Source organism: Epinephelus moara, chromosome 23 (assembly GCF_006386435.1).
Source record: "Epinephelus moara isolate mb chromosome 23, YSFRI_EMoa_1.0, whole genome shotgun sequence".
Taxonomy (NCBI): Eukaryota; Metazoa; Chordata; class Actinopteri; order Perciformes; family Serranidae; genus Epinephelus; species Epinephelus moara.
The window spans coordinates 28,575,214-28,596,597 of NC_065528.1; the positions used below are offsets into that span (position 1 = coordinate 28,575,214).

At 42.9% G+C, this 21,384-nt stretch overlaps 3 protein-coding genes across 4 annotated transcripts in view; all 3 read right to left on the reverse strand.

The window, feature by feature from the left end:
* Positions 1-2,395, reverse strand: part of LOC126385267 (forkhead box protein M1-like) — a 7,179-nt gene extending 4,784 nt beyond the window's left edge. The window contains exons 1-4 of the mRNA XM_050036877.1: positions 2,330-2,395; positions 1,296-1,781; positions 1,035-1,186; positions 168-359 (exon numbers count right to left, since the gene is read on the reverse strand). Of these exons, the coding sequence (XP_049892834.1) occupies positions 168-359; positions 1,035-1,186; positions 1,296-1,743 (792 nt within the window). The 5' untranslated portion in view covers positions 1,744-1,781; positions 2,330-2,395. The remainder of the gene's footprint in view (positions 1-167; positions 360-1,034; positions 1,187-1,295; positions 1,782-2,329) is intronic.
* The window catches only part of dclre1c (DNA cross-link repair 1C, PSO2 homolog (S. cerevisiae)), a 123,037-nt gene that overhangs the window by 45,920 nt on the left and 55,733 nt on the right, over positions 1-21,384 (reverse strand). The gene's annotated exons all lie outside the window — the stretch shown is intronic.
* lamb1b (laminin, beta 1b) overlaps positions 3,576-21,384 on the reverse strand; it is a 43,420-nt gene continuing 25,611 nt past the window's right edge. Inside the window, exons 15-33 of the mRNA XM_050036818.1 lie at positions 20,968-21,101; positions 20,764-20,884; positions 20,388-20,574; positions 18,753-18,896; positions 18,441-18,672; positions 18,204-18,367; positions 17,769-17,993; positions 16,942-17,159; positions 16,095-16,191; positions 10,831-11,200; positions 10,562-10,746; positions 8,268-8,509; positions 7,968-8,174; positions 7,747-7,891; positions 7,399-7,606; positions 6,328-6,469; positions 5,662-5,838; positions 5,337-5,496; positions 3,576-4,354 (exon numbers count right to left, since the gene is read on the reverse strand). Of these exons, the coding sequence (XP_049892775.1) occupies positions 4,218-4,354; positions 5,337-5,496; positions 5,662-5,838; positions 6,328-6,469; positions 7,399-7,606; positions 7,747-7,891; positions 7,968-8,174; positions 8,268-8,509; positions 10,562-10,746; positions 10,831-11,200; positions 16,095-16,191; positions 16,942-17,159; positions 17,769-17,993; positions 18,204-18,367; positions 18,441-18,672; positions 18,753-18,896; positions 20,388-20,574; positions 20,764-20,884; positions 20,968-21,101 (3,495 nt within the window). The 3' untranslated portion in view covers positions 3,576-4,217. The remainder of the gene's footprint in view (positions 4,355-5,336; positions 5,497-5,661; positions 5,839-6,327; positions 6,470-7,398; positions 7,607-7,746; positions 7,892-7,967; positions 8,175-8,267; positions 8,510-10,561; positions 10,747-10,830; positions 11,201-16,094; positions 16,192-16,941; positions 17,160-17,768; positions 17,994-18,203; positions 18,368-18,440; positions 18,673-18,752; positions 18,897-20,387; positions 20,575-20,763; positions 20,885-20,967; positions 21,102-21,384) is intronic.

Sequence of the window (21,384 nt, forward strand, 5' to 3'; positions counted from 1 at the left end):
TCTCACGAATGAACATGTCGTGTAGAGAGAGGTTATGGCGGATGGAATTCTGCGATTATAATGAGCAAACAAATCTTTAATGTTTCAGTAAGAGACACTCAAACACTTCCATCTGCTCTATTATATGCACCTACAAATGCTATATTTGGTTTTGAGTTGTAAAGTACCTTCCATCCTGGTTTGGCCACCTCTCTGAAGTAAGGGAAGTGGTCCTCGATCCACATGTAAATCTCTTTCAGGGTCACCCTCCCGGTCTTTCGGCTGTTGATTGCAAACTGGATCATGGCCTTGTAGGAGTATGGTGGCCTCTCTGGCATGGGCTGCTGGACAGCATCTGCATCAAACTGTGGGTTTGGCACCTGTGAATGAAACAAAGAAAAAGAAATGGAGGCCTGATCACATGAGACACGTAATAAACTGTAGACAGATCATTTTAGATTAACGTGATCACTTTAAACAGAGCCTGGACAATACAGAGATTTCTACAAAATCTTAATGCATGGAAACGTCTTTAATCTGACTGATGATGAAATAATCAAACATACTGTCACTCGACTAACACTCTACTTCAGTAATTTACAACCAAACTTTTTCACATAAGATCTTAAAGCTTTCTTATTTGAGCTACTACTTTATCAACTGTTATGGAAGGTGTGGAGACGTCTACGTCTGCAGTTACACTGTGACAAGATCTGACATTTAATCAACAGGGCTGACTAGTTGTGACTTAGTTTTCACTAGTGGAAAAGACATTTTGATACGACAAAATGTTAATTTATGATATCTGTAAAACAATTTTGACATGTTTCAAATATAATTTCACATGTAGAAAACACATTTTGTCTAGCAAAAAACTGATTCATAGATATCTTTAATAATAGATATCAATATTTCCTTTCTCACTAGTAAGAATAACAATATCTACAGTTTAATTTCTACATGTTGAAAAAGGATTCTGACCAGTGGAAATGTGTAATTATAACTAGTCAAAATTACATTATGGATATGTTAGCTTGGAAGAAGGAGCAGCTGACCTGAAGAGTCTGTAACTGTGAGGGTGTTTGGTTCTCCTTGTTGGTCGTCTTCTTGGCAGGATCTGGTTTGATGGTGCACATGTTCATTTGGCCCAGCCACTGAATATTGGTGAGGCTGTCATCTAAAGGGCCACACTCCAGTTCCTTATTCACTGATAGAGAAAAGCAGTTTAAGTTAGCTTACCAAGTCAGTGCTATTAAAGAGGTGGAAAATACACTTTAAAACTCCACAAATATACTTGAAAAATCAGATTTCCGTACATGCTTTAATTCCAGTGAGAGGTTTAGCATCTGGGGAGCTGAACATAGCTTCTGCTTCCACTGGTTGTCCAGCTGTGGAGGCGTCATCCCCGTCAGCAGCAGCCTGACATGAACATCCACCATCCAGGCCGCCATTCCCACTCAGAAGGATGAACTCGTTTGGCCCCTGGACACCACACTCTTTGCCTTTGGCCGTGAGGGCCCCGCTGACACCTTGAAGATCTGCTGTTTTGGGGATGACGACCACCTGTGTGTCAGACTTGGAGGGGTGATCCATAATGCAGATGCCATCAGGGAAGCTCTGACTGGCAGCTGATTTTGGAGGTTCTTTGAAGGTTGAAGCATCAGCTTGGCTCTGCGGCTCGGCTGCTGGAGGATCATTTTGCTGGAAAGGCAACTTTCTTCTTCTGAGGATCAGGGGTCTCCTCGGGCTCCGTCCCATGGTCATCAAATCACTCAAAGTGCTCCCTGGTGTTCACTGGTACTCTGTTTTTAATGGATCAATACCTTTGTATTTTTGTACAAAGACTGTTTGAAAGCTTCCTGACGCTGGGGGGGAGAAATATTCAGCTTTAATCAAAGTCAAAGTCAAAGTCAGCTTTATTGTTAATTTCTCCACATGTACCAGACATACAGAGGAATCGTTTCTCACTATCCCACGGTGACAGAATAAAATGCACAAGCACAACAGATAAAGACATTTACTAATACTTAAAGTAAAAAAAAAATATATATATATATATATAATAGTATACTGTATATGTGGACAAATAGCAGCAGAAGTTTCTGTATGTGTTAAGTAGTGCAAAAATGCTAATTTGGTAACGTTAGCTAGCTAGTCAACAGTTTAAACGGTTACTCTGTGCGTTAATCGATTGAGATCGACACGAAGTAATCGATTAATATCAAACACCAGTCAGAACATAATGTACACCGGTGGGACAAGTTAACAATAAACCTACAGATGAAATCCAGCTCCACTTTGTCCTTGAATCCGGGTTTTACCTGTGTAATTGCTCCGTTCAGCAACCTACCGGGTCAGTTGTTTCCGGGCGACTTCTAACGTTACACCTTCTAGAAAAAGTCGTTAGCATGTTAGCAGTTGTGACGTACTGTATGTAACGTTTACCGCTGATTCCCTGGCAAACTGCCAACGTCTATATGAATATCTGACTACTCAAATATAATTCAAACCGTTGGGACTCATAAAAATTGGGCTGATAAAAAATGACCCTACATCGTTTCAGCTTTAAAGAATTAAACATACGTTGTCGCCGCCCATTAGGACCAATGTACCTTTAACCGTTTGTTTTCTGGGAATAACTGACAGAAACAAGTTGTTTTTGGCAAAAATTAAAAAGAAGAAGAATCGAAATTCAGCTCAATTTCTTGTTTTCTGATCCTAATAAATCTCAATAAACAAATTTACCACTCCATATTTCGTGTGATTGGTGGGCGGGCTCTCAGCGCTCCCTTGCTTCTGATTGGCTAACGTGCTCTGTCACTTACATTTGGGCTGTGCCTTTCAAAATAAGGTTACCTCTTGGCCTTCACGCCAGCAGGATGTCTCTGCAGACCTCCACCCACACAGACAGGCAATGAAGTAATGCAACAGCGTTTTATTGTATTGCCTGTTAATATGCAGCTGATAGACCATGAAAATTAAAGCTCTACAGTAAGTTTTCTTCAGGATGTACCGTGAACAGTGAAGTGTGCTCTCAGTGAAACTATCAACATGACAGCAAGCACTCCAAAAGTAGTTATTAAAAATGACCAGCAGGTGTCGCACTGCATCAAAGTTGTCATAAAAAATACAAATATGAATGAATAGGCCTATGTTGACAGCCAGATGGGAAAAAACAGATGTACATCTATGGAAAGGCATTTACTATAGGCTACTATGGAGACACTTAGACAGTTTAGAGATTCACACTACCTGCTATGGTGGAGTAAAAAGAACCATCTAGTTTTCTAGTTGAGATCAGCAGGGTAGCTATTGCAGACAAACTCTGAGTAGGCTTTGTTAACCCGAAATGAAACTCTGGGTTTTCAGCTCCAGAAAGAGAGGTAACTGAAGCCCGGAGTCTGTGAACCTAACCTGGTCGGGAGCACATTTTCTTCAACAAACCCTGAGTTTTTCTCTGTCTCCTCCCTCTCACTGTTTCATTTCCTCATTCATTCAGCTTTTATCAACTCAGTACATTTCCCATAGATCAGTAAGGATCCTGGTGGGTTACCTCCTCTGCCAAACATCTTCCTGAGGGAAACTATTAACATCAAAATATTGATTAATGCAGGTAAAAGTAATGGAATCCTGATCAAAACCTGGGGAGATATGTGTATAACAAGTCACACTCTACCATCTGCCAAAAACATAGAATAAAAAGACCAACAGGGAATCTGTAGTCACCAATTTTCAAATCAAATTTTAATATTTGTTCATAGTCACAAAACCATTCACAAATGCTTTTTGGTCCACATAATAATCATATCTCTGGGCATATTAAGTATAAAAATGTTTCTATCAAATATGTTCAGTCATGTTTAAAAACACAGATTGTAGTATCTCATACATTGTTCTATATTCTCTATACATTCTTGGCTTCCAGCTCTGAGGTCACATTGGCTTTTAGTGGTTTCCTTTGGGACTCATTACTTCAATACTTTAACGGTCTTTGGCAGCTTTACAACTTGTTTCCATTGTTAAAATTCTTTTTGGCACAGCTGTCCAGTATACTTGAATGTTAAGTTGTTGGCACCGACAGTGTCGAACATATTACAGTGTTTGGTCCTGAAAGCTATAAAATACTCTGGGAATCATGTGGGAGCAGTAATTTAAAAACATTTGGCACTATTAAAATCCCAGCCAGTACACCAGAGGACAGTAAAGAGTTTGAGGTGCTGGAGCGTCCAGGTGGATCATCACAGACAGGTACTGTACAGTGTCACTTTGTAGCTGATCTCCTCCAGGATCCGACGGACGGTTTGCTCCAACTCAGCCAGCTCTGCAGCTTTGGCCTCCAGGATCGCCTGGTTGGCTTCATAGGAACTCTCCAACTCTGGAATCAGATATATATTTATATGTATATTTATGTACAGCCTGTTTTTATTTCATATTGATGTGTACATGCTATAATTTCAATAAACAAACATGGTTAAACAAATTCAGTCCACCTGCACTGTATTTCATGATTGCTCTTTTATTGTTATTGTTTTATTTATGTTTCCTTTTTTATGTCATATTTCCCGTATTTATTGTGTGCGACATGGTGGAGTAGTGCTCCTGATTTTGTCGTATTGTAAAGTACAATGACAATAAAGGTATTCAACCCAATTCAATCATGACAAAGGCGGTTAATAAGTCACAGTATGCCACAAACTCATAAAATGTCATAGTAAACTGTCATAAAGCTTCTATGACTTTTTTTCATTAATTGGGACGACATGCTATACTATGACTTGTTTTCATGACTATGGACGACATGCTATACTATGACTTGTTTTCATGATTTTGGACGACATACTATACTATGACGTTTTTTCATGATTTTGGACGACATTCTATACTATGACGTTTTTTTCATGATTTTGGACGACATGCTATACTATGACTTTTTTCATGAATTTGGACGACATACTATACTATGACTTTTTTCATGAATTTGGACGACATGCTATACTTTGACTTTTTTCCATCATTTTGGACGACATACTATACTATGACTTTGTCATAAAAATGAGACCAAAAAGGTCATAGTATTGCATGCTGTAAAAATGTGACTGAAAGAAGTCGGAGTATAGTATGTCATAAAAATATAATTAAAATAGTCATAGTATAGTATGACATAAACATGTCGTAAAAAAGTCATAGCAATGCATGCTATAAAAATGTAACTAAAACAAGTCACAGTATAGTCCGTCATACAAATGTGCTTAAAAAAGTTATGATGTGGTATTGTCATAAAAATGACAAAACATCTCAGAAATATGTGAATAAAAAATGAATAAAAGGAGAATAAATATTTTGACATTCATGGCTACCTCCGAGTCTCTGCAGTTTGCTGGTGCTCTGCATGATCAGTTCTCTGGCCTCCTGCTGCAGTTCATCCGCTCTTCTCCTTGCCTGCAGCACCGTTTCCCCTTTTTCCTCCACCAGGTCTTCCACCTCCACCAATTTATCTTTCACCTCCACGTCAAACTCCTTCACACACACACATAAACAAATAATCAGTATTGGGACGGCATCAGCAGATGAAAATACACCTTGTTAGACTGACAGAAACTGCTCCACATTACCCAAAAAGGTATTTCAAAAGGTAGTTGAATAAATAGTGTGTGTGTGTGTGTGTGTCTGTGTGTGAGAGACCTGCTGGGCTTCCTCAGCGTTCTGTCTGGCCTGGTCAGTGGTCCAGTCAGCTGTCTCAGCCAGGCGGTTCACCTCCAGGTTGTTCTGTCTCAGCAAACCAACCTCCCTCTCCAGCTGCACCAGACGACCCGTGGTGTTACCGAGCTTCAGCTCCGACATGGCCGTCTCCGACTCCACCTGACACACACACACAAACACATGTATTAAAGAAGAATAATGGAAAACTGCTCTATCATGAAACTTCTGTATCAGTCATCAGAACATAAAGCTTATGAATGAAGGGTTTCACTTCAATTTGATTTTGAAAAAAATGATCAGACATGTAAGTGACCCTCTGCACTAATGGATGTATGTATGTGTATGTGTATTGTTGTTAAAATCAATAAAGATATTACTGGGGGAAAAAAAGATATGAGAGATTATGTGCACAACTGTGGCCAGCTTTTACAAAAAAAGACAAACCAATAAACATGGGAAAATGGGTCCAGGTTGAAAAATACCAAAGTTAATCTTTAATTCTTTTGCGTAAATCATCCACCAGTCATCACTGATATCCAGCACATGAATAGACTGAATCAGATTTTAATAAAACATCAACACTAACAAACTGATGGCAGTTTTATCCTCATGAAAACAGACACCTTGGAGGTCAGAGGTCAAACTCACAGAGATCAGCAGGTCGAGCGTCCCCTTTGTGTTGTTCTGGGCCAGTTGGATGGCGTCCATGGCGATACTCTGAGCACGCCCAGTCTCATCCAGGGCTGCCCTCACTACATCTGCCGTCTCCTTCATGTTAGACGCCACCTCACTGATGGACAGATAGTTTATCATGTTAACAGTGAATACACTGAGTTGCATTTATAGTAACATATCATGTTCAGACAAGCTGAGCAAACACACTGAAAGTGCTGATATGCTTTCACACAATTTTTAAAGTTTGAATAATATTTTCAGTGATTTAAAGGCAGACGCAGACTGGCCAATCATAATGTAGCATCAGGCCGGCTCAGACCACGGTCCGACAACAACACAGCTGTGCCCCATCGTTTCAGACTTCCTTCATTTTCAGGCTGGTTTTGTGGATTTGGAGCTAAATGTTGTGCCTGGGGCACGTCGTGTATTAATGATACTCGTTACCTGGAGAGGTTGGAAAAAGATATACGTTTCTTCCCTGTTCCAAAACCAAAATCAAACCCTGAAAAGTGTAGGGTTAGCTAGCTAGCTACTGAAGATATAGCCTACTGAATGTATACACATGCTGCTTTTGCTTTTTAATGATTATAACAGTGAAACAAAGACCGACCCTGCTGTACAGGAACAAGCCAAACCCCGTTCATCCGCACACACTGCGATGCCACACAGCTGGTTCAATATCAGCAAAGTTTCCCTTTATATTCATTGTCTTGTGTGATGATCAGCAGTGATGTGGTGGTTCACTTTTACACTGTGATCTGTAGCCTATAGTTCGGCTTTAGCTTCTAACTATCTTTGTCTTTTTAACCTGTTGTTGCTGCTGAGTCAGTTTGACATCCTGGATATATCCTTCAAACACAGACTGTAGACCCCTCTGTCTGCTTCTCTCTGGAATCACTCTTTCATCTCTCCCAAATATATGATAATATTTCCTCGGGGAGTGCGGTATGTTACAGTGTGGGCTCCATGCTTACTCTGACAGCTTTTCGGACCATCACAAAGGGGCGGGGCTTAGTGAAGGGTAAATTGAGGTGTGCTTATTACCTGGCAGCCTTGGCCTCCTTCAGCAGCATCTCTGCAGCCTGGATGTCCTGAGCGCTCTGACTGAGGATCGTCTCCACGCTGGTCAGAGTGCCGACCTTCTCCTTGATCTCCTTCGTCAGCTCCTGCAGCTTCTCTGTCGAGGTCGGCATCTCCAGAGCCAACACCTCATTGGCCACTGCCTCAATCACTGAAACATCTGCCTTTTCATCTGGATTATCAGGGACAAAAACATAGTTGATTCCTTCTCCCTCTTTGAAAGGCTGAATAGACTTAGTCCAACAGTTATTTTTGTTTTTCAAGCTGCCAACAGAAACTAGATTTAAGGTTACTTGTTTGTGTAGTACTCACTGGTGAGTAGGTCTCGAATCTCTTTGATGAGGTTGCGGAGCTGCTCGTTGCTCTGCTCCACTCTCTCTTTGCTGCGGTTGGATTTGATCAGCACCTCCATAGCGTTCACCTTGGCCTCATTTGCGCGGTTGTTGGCCTCCCACACCTGATCACAAACAAAATCAGCGACGTGCTCAAATCTGTCTTGAGTTATTCTACATCGGTTTACAATGTTCACTCACCATCCTGGAGAGCTTGTCTACCTCCTGCATGGCTGCGAGGATCTCCTTGTCCAGGTCTTTGGCTGATTTGAGAGCAGTTTCGGAAGTCATGACGAGGCCTTCGCATCCTTCTCCGCCACACTGAGGCGCACCGTCCTCGCCAACACAGCCCAGACCGCCGCAGGTGGAGCCAGAGCAGTTGTCACCTTCAGCTGCACCACCACACGTCTGCAGGGAGAGGATTAAAAAAAGTGTAAGTGAATATTTAATCAGCAAATATTAAACAACATTCAGCATATAAATGAAACTTTACTTTCTCACCTTCTCACTGAGCGGTGACAGGTCATATTTCTCCAGCTCGGTGGACAGTTTGTCCAGCTTCTGTGAGTTTCTTTGGTGCTTGCGGTCAAACTCCTTCTGAGCCTTGCCCAGTTTGTCCTCAGTGGCTTTCCGTACTGCTGCTGAGCTCTCCACTGTGCTTCCGGGATCAGTGGTGGACATGTTGGCACGGAGCTCTGCCATCGTAGACTGCATGTGTGCGGTTGCAATGGTGTCCATGGCACCTGAAAACATACAAAGGGTTGATGTCTGTCTGCGTCATCATGGAACTGTGAGAGGTGAATGTATGGGGGGACGTCAGCAACAGTACGCTATTTGAAACTGGATTATTTGACATGAATATAGTGGCATAAAATTTCTCGTCAGTTATTGGTGGTTTTCAGCAGAGGTTCAGCATGACTCAGCTCTTTTGTACAATGAAAAACGATGTTATAAAAGCCACTTCAGGAGCATGTCAGGAATCCTGTGTTGACCATAGAGCTGAAGTCCCTCCCCTTCCAGTGGACAACCATGGGACCTTATTTTTAGGGGTGTAAATCACCAGCTTCATCACGATACTATATCATATCGATTTGTTTGGATGACGATACAATGTTTGCCGATATCACAAAGTCTGTCACGATACGATTTTGATTCGATTCGATTCAGGAGCCTGCGATCGATATGACGCAATATCATATGCCCATCAAACACAATCATTTACATCAACTCACAGAAACAACTAGAATATGACTTGACCATTTTATTTCTGAGCTCTGTTTGTTGTTTGAGCGGAGGCGCGCTTGCCCAGAAATGGTGACACAGACGTGCTATGTGAATTTCAGAATAAATGTGTATCTTTAAGATGACGATATGGATCGATGTTTTCATTTTGCATCGATATAATCGGATTGTTAATCAATGAATCGATGTATCGATGTGGATCGATCGTATCGTTACACCCCTACTTATTTTGGAAAAAATACATAGAGTAGTTAACTGTGAGAAACAAATAATTTTTTGATCCTGTTTGAACTGTGCCATGAATTAGACATATAATGTTATGATGAATTTACAAGATAATGTTGAAACTCAAAAAAGCTGCAGTTGTCATAAAACTGTCGACTGTGAAAATACATAATTAGAAAGACTACGCTGCGCAAGTGATGTCTTAACTTTCTTTCTCACTGAAGCGACAATGCCTGTGTGTTTCACAGCGGGATGTACTAACACAAGTCATGCTTTCACTTCCCAGCTGATAAACAGACCCGGAGTCACTGGGTAAAACACATCAGGTCAGATAGAGTTACATTTGTGCATGGACCACTGCTAAGTAACCTAAGCTACTAGCCAACTGGTGTTGGTGGTGTTTATTTTGCAAGACAAGAGATGTAGTTCACTGAGCAGTTTCACACAAAACTAAATAGCATGACCACAAACTGTGACTATTTTGACTTGCAAATTTATCTTTTAAACTTGCAAACCTCATATGTGTAATTCATGGCACAACTCAACGGGATCAAAAATGTATTTTTCTCTTGCAACGGTACATATTTTTTCCGCAATAAGGTCCCATTCTGGTCAACTGGAAATTAAGGCACATAGAGGCCTCTCTTTGCCGTCTATTATCTTGATAGAGTTACACCAAAGCTATAATACTTATTATACTAAAAGTGCATACACCTGCTCAGGCTGCACAATCTGTTATTTGTCATTTCATGGACAGATTTTTTAAAACTGCAACTTGACCAGGATCTGCATCAAAATAGCTATATTCCAGAAGCATAGATCTGATTTTTTCTTTCAGGTAAGTGCTGTCAGTTTGAGACAAACAGCAGATTTTTTTTTTTTTTTTTTTAATGCTCAAATCTTACANCAACTTGACCAGGATCTGCATCAAAATAGCTATATTCCAGAAGCATAGATCTGATTTTTTCTTTCGGGTAAGTGCTGTCAGTTTGAGACAAACAGCAGATTTTTTTTTTTTTTTAATGCTCAAATCTTACAGTGCAAAGAAATCATGTAAAACCAATTTGTGGAATGCCACCGAAAACTAATCAGTTTTCCCATGTCTGAACTCTCCACCACATTTAATTGAAATCTGTTGATATTTTTTGGGAGAAGAACTTAACAACCACGTAACCCAGCTTTTAAAAACAAAGCGCTGCAGTTTTTAGAGACAAGGTGAGAATAGGTATAACAGGATAAATGTGAAGCAATATGCTGATGACTTGATGGTTTCCCTGTCAGTTAAATGTTTAGAAACACACAGTTTCTCTCATGCAGTGGTTTCTCACCCTGGATGTTGGCATTCTTGGCGTTGTGCACCTGCTGCCTCAGCTCCTGGACACTCTGCTCCAGCTGGTTGGCCTCGTCAGTCAGTGTGTCCAAGTTTGCATCGGTGGCATTGGCGTCACTGTGAAGAAGGTTCAAGGTCTCCTCCGTTGTGTTTAGCTTTCCGTTGAGGTAAGACATCACACCGCTGGAGAGACAACACAGTAATGAGCTCAAAGAAAAATGTGTCTGCTACATGTCTTTGTAGATCTCTATATGTTTATGAATATACGTGATATGATGCATCAGCTCCTGAATCTGCTCCAGCTTCACTGCTGCAGGGTTGCTCTCCAATATGTCTCTGACAGCTTTGACGTTTCTCTCCAGGCTGTTGACTAAGTCTTTATAAGGTGCCGTCACCCCGCTGGTCTGGAGCTGAGTTACTTGGGTCTCCAGACGTCGAGTTTGATTGGTCAGCTCGCCGATCACGGTGTCCCACACGGCGAAGCACTTATGGCAGGGTTCACAGAAGGGGAACTCTCCCTGGTAGCCCCTAGCACACACGTCACACCGTGGGCCGGACACACCTTCCACACAGGTGCACTGACCGGTCGCACGATGGCACTGCTCGCTGGAGATTCCCCGAGGGTCACAATCACAAGCTGGAAAGAGACAGAGAAGAAGTCAGGGATCCAGGAAGAGGCATCTGCCATACAGAGGAACTGAGATATAGTTAGAAAATATAAGTTATACCCCCGAAAGCCTCAGGCAGTTTTAGAGACAAAACATAATGTAAAATGTCAATTTTGAATAATTTCTACGTTAAATTCACTTAACTACAGATGGTAATCAAGAACTGGTTCCAGTTGAGGACCAGTTCAGAATTGTATGGTCCATCGTCATCATATGCGTCAGAGTAAATCAGCTCCTTTAATCGATACCGGATTGTTTTTCTGACAGTTGCGCATTGCAAAATAACATCAAATTTATGCGTCTACGCTGCTGAAAACTTACAACAAGAAACAAGAACCATCTTTCTATACAATATGGGCTTAAATTCCAGGAATGCCATGTGTCTGACACTCTATGAATGAGTGCCACTGCTTCCCAACCGAGCAGCACATCTGTTACCGAGGGTAAATATCCGAATACTTTATCCTAAATCCTCAACTTTGACTTGCAATCCAACCCTCTGGTCGCCCTCTTTGGCACCACCGGAGAGGATGATGTACAATTGACTCTGACGCAACACCGTACACTGTCTTTCACTTCTCTGCTGGCCTGACGGGCAGTTCTTATCAGATGAAGGGATGCTGCCCTGCTGTCCCAGGGACATTATGTCCTGCCTTTATCTTGAAAAGATCCACTACTCAGTTGGTAACTCAGAAAAAAAAATCCAAAAGATGTGGGGACACTTTCTGAGCTTTCAGTAAACTGAAGACTTTGTGATTATGTCTTGTTCTTGTTGCTTTCTGTCATCTCTCCTTCTCTCTTTTAATATTGAGCCTGACTTTCAGCTTATCTGTCATTTCTGTACTATTCAGGCGATGGAGGACCATCCTATTGACGATATTTCAGCTGTTCTAAGGAGCTAGTGGTAATGGGGAGGATTGTGATTGGATTTCATGCTTTGTTCCTTCTCATAAAATTATACAGTGCAATTTTTTTTTCCACAAAAACAATGTATAGACTCATATAAAAGTTCATCTTTTTCAGTCATTATGACCCACAAGAAGTGTGTGGTGGTGTATTTATCTGCAGGGACTCTGCCCTGTGTTTTGTTCAGGACGTTCCTGGCAAAAATTGTGGACACAGCACTGAAAAAAATGCAACTATAGAGATGTGAAATGCCATTCTGGGGTTGGCTTTCACTCCCCCTTTGGCTGGCGAAACAGTAAGGTACAGTAAGAGGTAGAGCAGGTTGTCCACTAGTCAGGTGATCGTCACTGCGATCCCTGGCTCCTCCAGTCCGCATGTCAAAGTATCCTTTATCTACGATACTGAACCCCAATTGCTCCCAATGGCTATGGGCCATATGTGAGTGCATGTGAAAGGTTACCGAGCAGCAGGTGGCACCATGTACGGTAGCATCAGCCACATATGTGTGTGTGTGAATGTGACCGTAAAAGTGCTTTGAGTGGCCATCCAAATAAATGCTTTTGTCGGCGGTCACTGTCATCAAGTATAGTAAGTATTTGTCCTTATCTGAGACATTCACATTATGTATTATGACTTATATGAAGAACAATATAACCTGATTATATAACTTGTTTTCTGTCTAAAGCTTAAGCGAGGCCGAAAGGACTCCATAAACAGTTAGATGAGACGTGTAATGGCTTAATGTTTTTACATCTTCCCGGGGAAATGAACCATTTAAAAAGAAAGTTTGTTCAACTTCCACCGTCTCCGGTAAATAACCTCAGACATGAACGTGACCTTTAAGGTCAGACTGACCCACTGAGTATCGAGACACTCCACAGGGCTGCCCGCCCTCCACAGAGAAGACGACGACAATAAGAAGGAGGAGGTATGGTGTAAGTCAGACAGAAGGAATGCGAACGAGTGTGAGAGGCTTCCACCATCAGTGCTGCTGCATGTATTTGTGTGATTTATGGAGCAGAAGGTGAGGGCTTGGTTTGAAGTTTCGTTTTTGTCATGGTGAAATATTACACCTGTTTTTAAAAGCACATTAGGGTCAAAGCAAACGTGGTGATTAAGGGCCATTACGTGCAAATACAAGAGCCACATACTTTACACAGTCGCCCGGTTTGGTTCCCTTAAATCACCTCACGCAAAGATGCCGACAAGACAAACATTTTAACTTCTGACGTCTAAATCTGGACAGAAGAACAACCTCTCAGCTGCTGCCGCATCTTTACGAGGCTTCGTTATCAACACACTCTCACATAACTGCACATTACTCCCACGTGTTTCTCAGTACGGCGGCCAAGGAGCTCAGATTATTTCCCGTGAATTTGCACATAAGTATCATCTGTGCGGAGAGGCAGTGAGGTCCAGCTGTTTAGCAGCTTCGGAGACCTTTAGGGAATACAACGGGAATAATTCAAGAGAGTCCTCTGGGCGTTGGTGCATGACGAAAATGGGATGCCTGGGAGTTCTGGAGAACATCTGGTTCTCATGAGCGGGGAACAAGAGGTCAGTCCCAGATCCCCTCTCCTCTCCTCGCCCTCTTTCTTTCTCTGAGGGCGAGCCAGCTACTGCGAGGTGCACATTTCTGCAGATGGACTCTCCAGCAATTTGTTCAGCACACAATAAAACTTTTTGGAACTGAAACCGATAGCTGCACACAAGCTCGCTGATTCACTGCAGCTGACATGTAACCAACTCATTCCAAAGTCCTTTCACAGTCACAGTGGTATGTTTCCTTGTACAGAATGAGCTGCACACACACATTAATTATATCTCATGAGAACTCCAACCACTTGCATGAAAAAAAAGACCTAATGAGTGTAAAAGGAAATATAACCACAGGAATACAAGCATGAGGACAGTGATGTTTTCCATTGTTTCGTTCTCTCCAGCACACTGGATCTGAAATTAAACAGCGACCACGAGACTTAAGGCTGTTTAGGAGCGTTCACATCCTTATTGGGTGAACAGTGAAGGACTCGTGGCCTTCTTTACCCCCCCCCCAGTGTTAGGACAGAGATCTTACACATACAAACAAGGCTAATAAGGAGTTTTTATCGTCCCAACTGTGGCATGTTCTTGGCTTGCCATGTCTCGTCCCTGACCTCAGTCAAACTGTGAATATGTTTTACAAACTGAGGTCCAGAATGAATTTGGCTGCAGTTCCACAAAACCTAGATGCAGATAAAGCTGAGATTTTCCAGTTATCCCGCCTGACTTTAGTCCTGACTCCGTTTCATGAAAGCAGTGGCACATGTTGCCGTTGTGAGAGGTTAATATGTTATACCTAGATTTTAAGATTTTACCGATTACTTTTAAGGCTCTTCGTGATCTCTCTCCCAGCTATATCTCCGACTTCTATGTCCTTGAGGTCCTCGGGCAGCAGAGGTCTTTTGTCTGTTCCAGAGGCCCGGCTGAAAACTTACGGGGACAGAGCGTTTGCTGTCAGGGCCCCGAGGCTCTGGAAGAATCTGCTCGAGGAAATCAGGTTGGCCGAGTCAGTGATCTCTTTTAAGTCCCTTCTTAAAACATACTTTTATCGGAGAACCTTTAAGTTCCTTTACGTTTTAAGTTCATTTAAACTGTCTTCTATTTCCTCAGTTTTTAACACTATCAGTGCTTTTAAAAGTTTTTGGTTTCATGTCTTTTCTGTTTTAATTATTGACATGTAAAGCACTTTGTAACTCTGATTAGAAAAGTAATTATTATTATTTTATTGCAGTTGTTGAGATAATTAGAGATGGCAGATAAAGTTGCAAAGGTGATAAGGGCAATTTTTCACACCAGACAGGGCCTCTTATAACATTTTGAGGCTACTTACGCATTCAGCTGATGTTTTAAATGGTTGGTTTGGAGTCACCAAAGTCACACGATAACACAAACTCACTAACTCATCAAGTCAGCCGTAGACCAGCAGCTCCCGTGTTCAGCGGGCTTCAATTAGTCTGGTGGCTTTGACGAGAGCATAGATGAGAAACTGAAGCCTTTAATGGCTTCGTCGTTGGAATTTTTCAGTGGCTAAAATACGTTTTGCTGCTGCCCCCATCCACAGCAGTGCATTACTTAGCTTCCATGTTGGTACTCCTGCCTGCTTCTCCAAACTAGGGGCGTTCTGACGGCCACCTACTGTTTGTAATATCGTACTATGGATAAGTATTTCACACAACACCACTTCAAAAACTCCAAATTATCCCTTTAAATTCTCTTCAACTCTTTAGATTCCCAATATGTGGTCAATATATGAAAATAATGGCTGTTTGGAAAGTTTTCTGCAACGTTGTCAGAGATATGAGAGCCGCCGGGTCAGACCGGCCGTCTGTCATGTGATACAGTCATGTTGCCTGAGTTTACTTCGGTGTGAACAGTCTGTTGGTAAAGGCAAACTTAATCGTTGCTAGAAATTACTTTATCAAAGATAAATGACGCAAGAAAATACATCATTTTAATATGCAACCTATAATGCATTCAGCTGGTCCGCATGCTTTTTCTCGTTGTTTTATTAATCATTTTATCATGCAGCATGCGTCTCCTTCATTTCAGCATCAGTGAATCTGTGATTGACTTCATGGTCACGTGGCTTCACCTGATCGCAACATGAAACGCATAAAGCCACAAAGCACCGACTAGACCAGGTCAAGCCTCGCTTTATCCGTTGACCTGGATTTCTGAATTCTGCTTTCTTGAAATACGCCCCATTACAAAGGAGAGAATTTCGTAACCACATATTTAAACCTCTATGAACTGACTTGTCCACTAGAGGGCAGCGGAAACAAGCTGCAAACACAACTTTCAGATATTAAATATTCATATAAAATAAACTGAAGTAATAGATGTGTCAGAACAGACTCATGAACCTCCCTTATGTGTTGGGAAACTTTTTTCCATGTAGATATATATGCGACCTACCGTGACATTTGACCTCTGGATCCCCCCAGAAGAGCTCCCTGCACTCTCGACACGTCTTCCCACCAAAACCGGGTTTGCACAAGCACTGTCCTGTGACCTGTGGGAACACCAAAACACAAATAACATCAGGTCAGCAAAATATTATCAGACAGTGGGTGTACGGGTTAGAAAAATAAAACATAGATGGAGGATTTGTGTCTTAAATTGTTAAAGTTCCGGACTAGTGTGGTTTGTTTCAAGTCTTTTCTGTCCCATTCAGACACAATGGACCTTTGTAGTTAGACACAACTCGCTCCTCTTACAGAAATGTGTATTCAGTTATTCCACAGTGTATTCTGAGACTTCCTTCCTCTGATGGAAAGCAGCCAGTAAACACAGAAACCCAAATGTTTGTGTGTGTGAGTGTGTGCACACTAGTCTCCTCTGTATGTGCACGTTTCTGTGGATTCACATGCAGATCTGTGAGTGTGGGTAAAACAGAGCTGCAAAGAAAAGCAATTCCCAAACAGCTGGAGTCTGTATATAAAAAAAAACTACACAAACACTCGGTGATTAGACAGGTTGGTCACAGTGACTTACTGCCGCCCTGCAGCTTTATTCTCAGTGAGAACTGTTTGGAAAGCATCCCAACCAGCCACAGCATTGTGTAAGGAAAACTGGAAACAGCATTTCATTGAGAGACGAGAGTTTGCGGTGCAGCGCTGGGATTCAGTTCAGCTATACATCATAACGTGGGAGAGCAAACCGGAGCAGCTGCTGCGATGCTAATGCAGGAAATGATGCAGACAGATGTTGGATGTTGGCGAGTGGATACGGCTCCTGGATTTCATTGCAGCCTCTGACTCACCTCGTTGCAGGAGGATCCGAAGGAGTGGACAGGGTCGCAGTCGCAGCGCTGGCAGCCCGTCCCGCTGGCGATGTTCCACGTATCAGGGGCACAGCGGTCGCAGTTCTGACCGACCACGTTGGGCTGGCAGGGACACTGACCGCTGTGCTGGTCACACTGACACTCATCAGGGGACGAACAGGCCCGAGGTGAGGTGCCCACTGAGTAACACATGCACTCTGCACAGTGGAGGGAAGAGATTCAGGTTATAGCTGTGTCTTTGGGGTAAGATTGGTGAAGGTAGTTTGTGTGATTTGACACAGCAGAATTTTGGGAGATTTTCAAACTTAAACACACAACAAAAGGGTTCCTGGTTCAAACCCAGGGTAGTAGAGCCTCTCTGTCTGGAGTTTGCGGCTTCCTCCCACCGTCCAAAGACACGCAGGGGGGTGGAGCCTATCCGAGCTGACACTGGGTGAGAGGCGGGGTTCACCCTGGACAGGTCACCAGACTATCACAGGGCTGACACATAGAGACAGACAACCATTCACACTCACATTCACACCTACGGACAATTTAGAGTCACCAGTTAACCTGCATGTCTTTGGACTGTGGGAGGAAGCTGGAGCACCTGGAGGAAACCCACGCTGACACAGGGAGAACATGCAAACTCACAGAAGGGCTCCCCCACCCTAAAAACTAGGAACCCTCTTTCTTAGTCTGAGGCAAAAGTGTTAAATTTGTATTGATATAGAAATTAAATTCATATCAGACATGCTAAATCATGTATACATGTATATACCCGTACATACAGTAAGTCACAGTGTCACATAAACATCTGTACTCACTCCTGCAGCTCTGAGTCCCAGCAACGCCGTAGTAACCCTGTCTGCAGTGCTGACACCCGTAGCCCTCAGTGTGGTACAGGCACTTGAGACAGGCACCCGTCCGAGCGTCACAGGACCCGGGGTCGTGCATGTCGATGTTGCCGTTACACTGGCAGGGCATGCAGCGCCCACCAGGCACCAGTGGGTTCCCGAAATAACCAGGAGCGCACTCATCACACCTGGCACCTGGACGAGGACAGGAAACAGGAAGTGAACTCATGTTTTTTAAGTTCAGCGGGTTAATTAGAGGGGACCTGAGGTGATGTTTGGGTTTGATGTGAAGACGCGATGACATACGCAAACATGTGATGCTTTGAGCAATTAAAAAAGCTGCTTACATAAAAACAAATCTGTTATTCCTAACTACTGTGAGATGCTCCGTGTGTGTTTCTATACCTTTGTAGCCGGCGCTGCACACACACACCAGCTGGTTCGTGTTAGCCAGAAGGTAACAGCTGTCAGAAAACTGGCGTCCACTGCGCGGCCCATCAGGGCACATACAGGGGCGGCAGTGGCTACCTGAGCCCAGCTCTGGGTCACCATGGTAACCATCCAAACACCTGGAGGTAAAGAAAGGTCAATTTGGGAGATGCTTTGACTTTAATCCTTCTGACTCAGCTTTGTGGGGCGTACCTCTCACAGTGGTGTCCGGTGGTGAAGTCCCTGCAGCCCTGACACTCTCCGGTCTGAGGGTGGCAGTACTCACTGTGGCCGTTACAGTGGCACGGTCGGCACTGAGGGAAGCCCCAGAAGCCCTGCAGGCAGTGGGAACACTGGCGCCCTGTGGCCCCTGGAACACACTCGCACTGACCCGTCGCCTCGTGGCAGAAAGAAGTGACCGCGCCCCGTGGGTCACAGTCACAAGCTGAGGGTGAAGTTTGAGTCATTACACTTCCTGTTTCTGAGTTAAATAAACATCAAACTACATTTACGTCTGACACTTACATCTGCAGCCAGAGGGGCTGAACAGGTACGTAGCCGGGGCACAGTGCTCACAGTTCCTGCCAACAACGTTGGGTCGACACCGGCACTGACCTCCACTGGACTCACACACGGTGCTGAGTGAACCCTGAGGGTCACACTGGCATGCTGGGAGGGAAGACAAGGTACAGAAACGTGGAGATTTATGTTATGAGAAATTTCTATTGTACAATAATTAAAACAACAGGATGAGTAAGTTTATCTGGGATATTTTAAATTTTAAAATCTCATATAAATTTTACAAGTAAAAGAGAAGTATGCAGAGCAGTGACTATATCCTCCCCGATGAATGATTAACTCCTCCTTTAGGTAAGTCAATAAATACAAATATCTATGATTATATTATGTTTGCTCAGGGTTCAACGTCAGGCAAGCAAAGGGGTTTTTTTCAGTGTCATCAATATTAAATTTGGTGGCATCTGACATATTAAATAAGGCACTACTGATGTTAGAGCTGAAACAATTAGTTAATTGTCAGACAGGAAATAATCAGCGACTACTTTAATAATCAGTGAGTTCCAGTTCTGTGCTGCTTTTCTTTGACACAAGTGACAGTAAAAATCATCTGTGGGTTTTGGACTTTTGGTTGGATGATTTAAAGATGTCACTTTGGGCTTGAAGAAATGGTGATGGACAATTTTCACTCACTTCTGACATTTCATCGACCAATCTATTGTTAGAATACTTGAAATAATACTAATAATATTCATTAGTTGTAGTGTAGCTGTGAATAATAGACAGAAAACCAAATAAACAAAAGTAAAAGTCCAGTAAAACAAAGAAACAGGATAGAAATAATTAAAAAGAGCTCTTTTTTATCTTTCAATTGATAATTTTTCAAGAAGAAATCGAGTTAAAGGTCGAGTGTAAAGGATTTAGTGCCATCTGAAGGTGAGATAACAGATTGCAACCAGTGGCTCTGGAGCCCCTCTCCAGTGGCTCCCTGTGGCTTTGACGAACAAATTATATGGAAATGACTAGAGTTTTTTTTCCTTCACATTTCAACAACTAAAATATGCGTAATACATCTGCTGCCTGGCACCTTTCATCCAAATTTTGCCGAACTTCGATAGCAGTGGCTGGTCTTGAGTCTTCCTAGCTGGTTAGCTATGGATGCCAAATCCAAAAAAGTGAAAGTCTCGTAATAAAATTGAGAATTTGGAAGTGTGTGGACAGATTTGTTTGCTTTTACTGTCATTATAAGGCTCAAATATGTTTTGTGGCTCCACACAAGATTTTTTAAATCATTTTTGGTCAAAAATGGCTCCTTTGACAGTCAAGGTTGCCGACTCCTGGTGTAGGAGAACTACAGTTGCCAATGAGAAAAAATGAATGGTGCTATCTAGAGCCAGTGTTTGATTTGTCCGCTCTGGGCTACTGTGAAACAACATGGCGGACTCCACGGAAGAGGACCCGCTCCATATGCAGATATAAACAGCTAATTTTAAGGTAATGAAAACACAATGATTCTTAGTTTCAGGTGATTATAAACTAATGAAGACATAGTCTGCCAATATATCCTTCTGAATCCTTCACACTGGACCTCTAATAAGAAAATGCCTCTGTACAAACACACATTACACACACTAAACTACACACCCATGGCTCCTTTGTGCAGCAGAGCAGAGACGCTGAAGATGTAGTCGTTACAGATGTCGGTCAAGGGGCTTTTGACGACACTCTGGCTGCTCTCCAGACACCGGTAGCGCTGGAACGTATCCCACGCTCCCTCACCATCGACCCCATGGAACATGTCCAGCTCCCTGACCCGAGGCATCAGCACCAACTATAAGGAGACAAGGAGGAGGATGAGATAGACGAGGGGTCGGGGGAAGGGAAACCATAATGAAAACACAGGTTTGAAGGAGTGGAGTAACACAGCATCTATAGTTTTATCTCTTAGTAGTTAAAAAGACAGACAGGAGAACAGGTCCTTCAAGATAAGTTTGGGGTTAAGGAATGAAACTCAACATACGGAGTCGATGAGTGTGTACGGGCTCTGGATTTCACTGGCTGACGAGTAGAGAGGCAGAGTGAGACGGACGGTATAGTTCAGTCCTTCCTCGAAACACACCGGCCTCACCAGCAACACGTGTCTGAAACACAACAGACGGTCGGTCAGTGTGTGGCAGTGAATGTGTCACCACACAGACACAGTAAAGTGAACTCAGGTTTTTACCTGGATCCAGGTGGAAGAGAGATGGACTGCTCGTCTCCACTCTGGATGGAGTTGCTGCAGTGAGCGGAGTAGTCTGGAGGGTTGAAGACAGGACGCTGCACTCGGACGTTCACCTTCTCCCACTGCTCTGGCAGCTGCAAACACACACAGACACATTATTTTTATTCTTGAAGGTTAACTTTTGAAAATTTCAGACCTTGACCCTAATTTTCCATGTTTTTGTGTCTCAGTGACTAATGGGGACAACAATGTCTTACACTGGTCCATATTGGCACCACTGTTGCCTTTACTCCCCACATGTTTTCTAGCTCCTCTTTCAGCCCTTGGTATTTTTCAAGCTGCTCGCGTTCCTTCTTCCTGATGTTGCCGTCGCTTTGGATTGCTACATCTATCACCACTGCCTTCTTCCATTGTTTG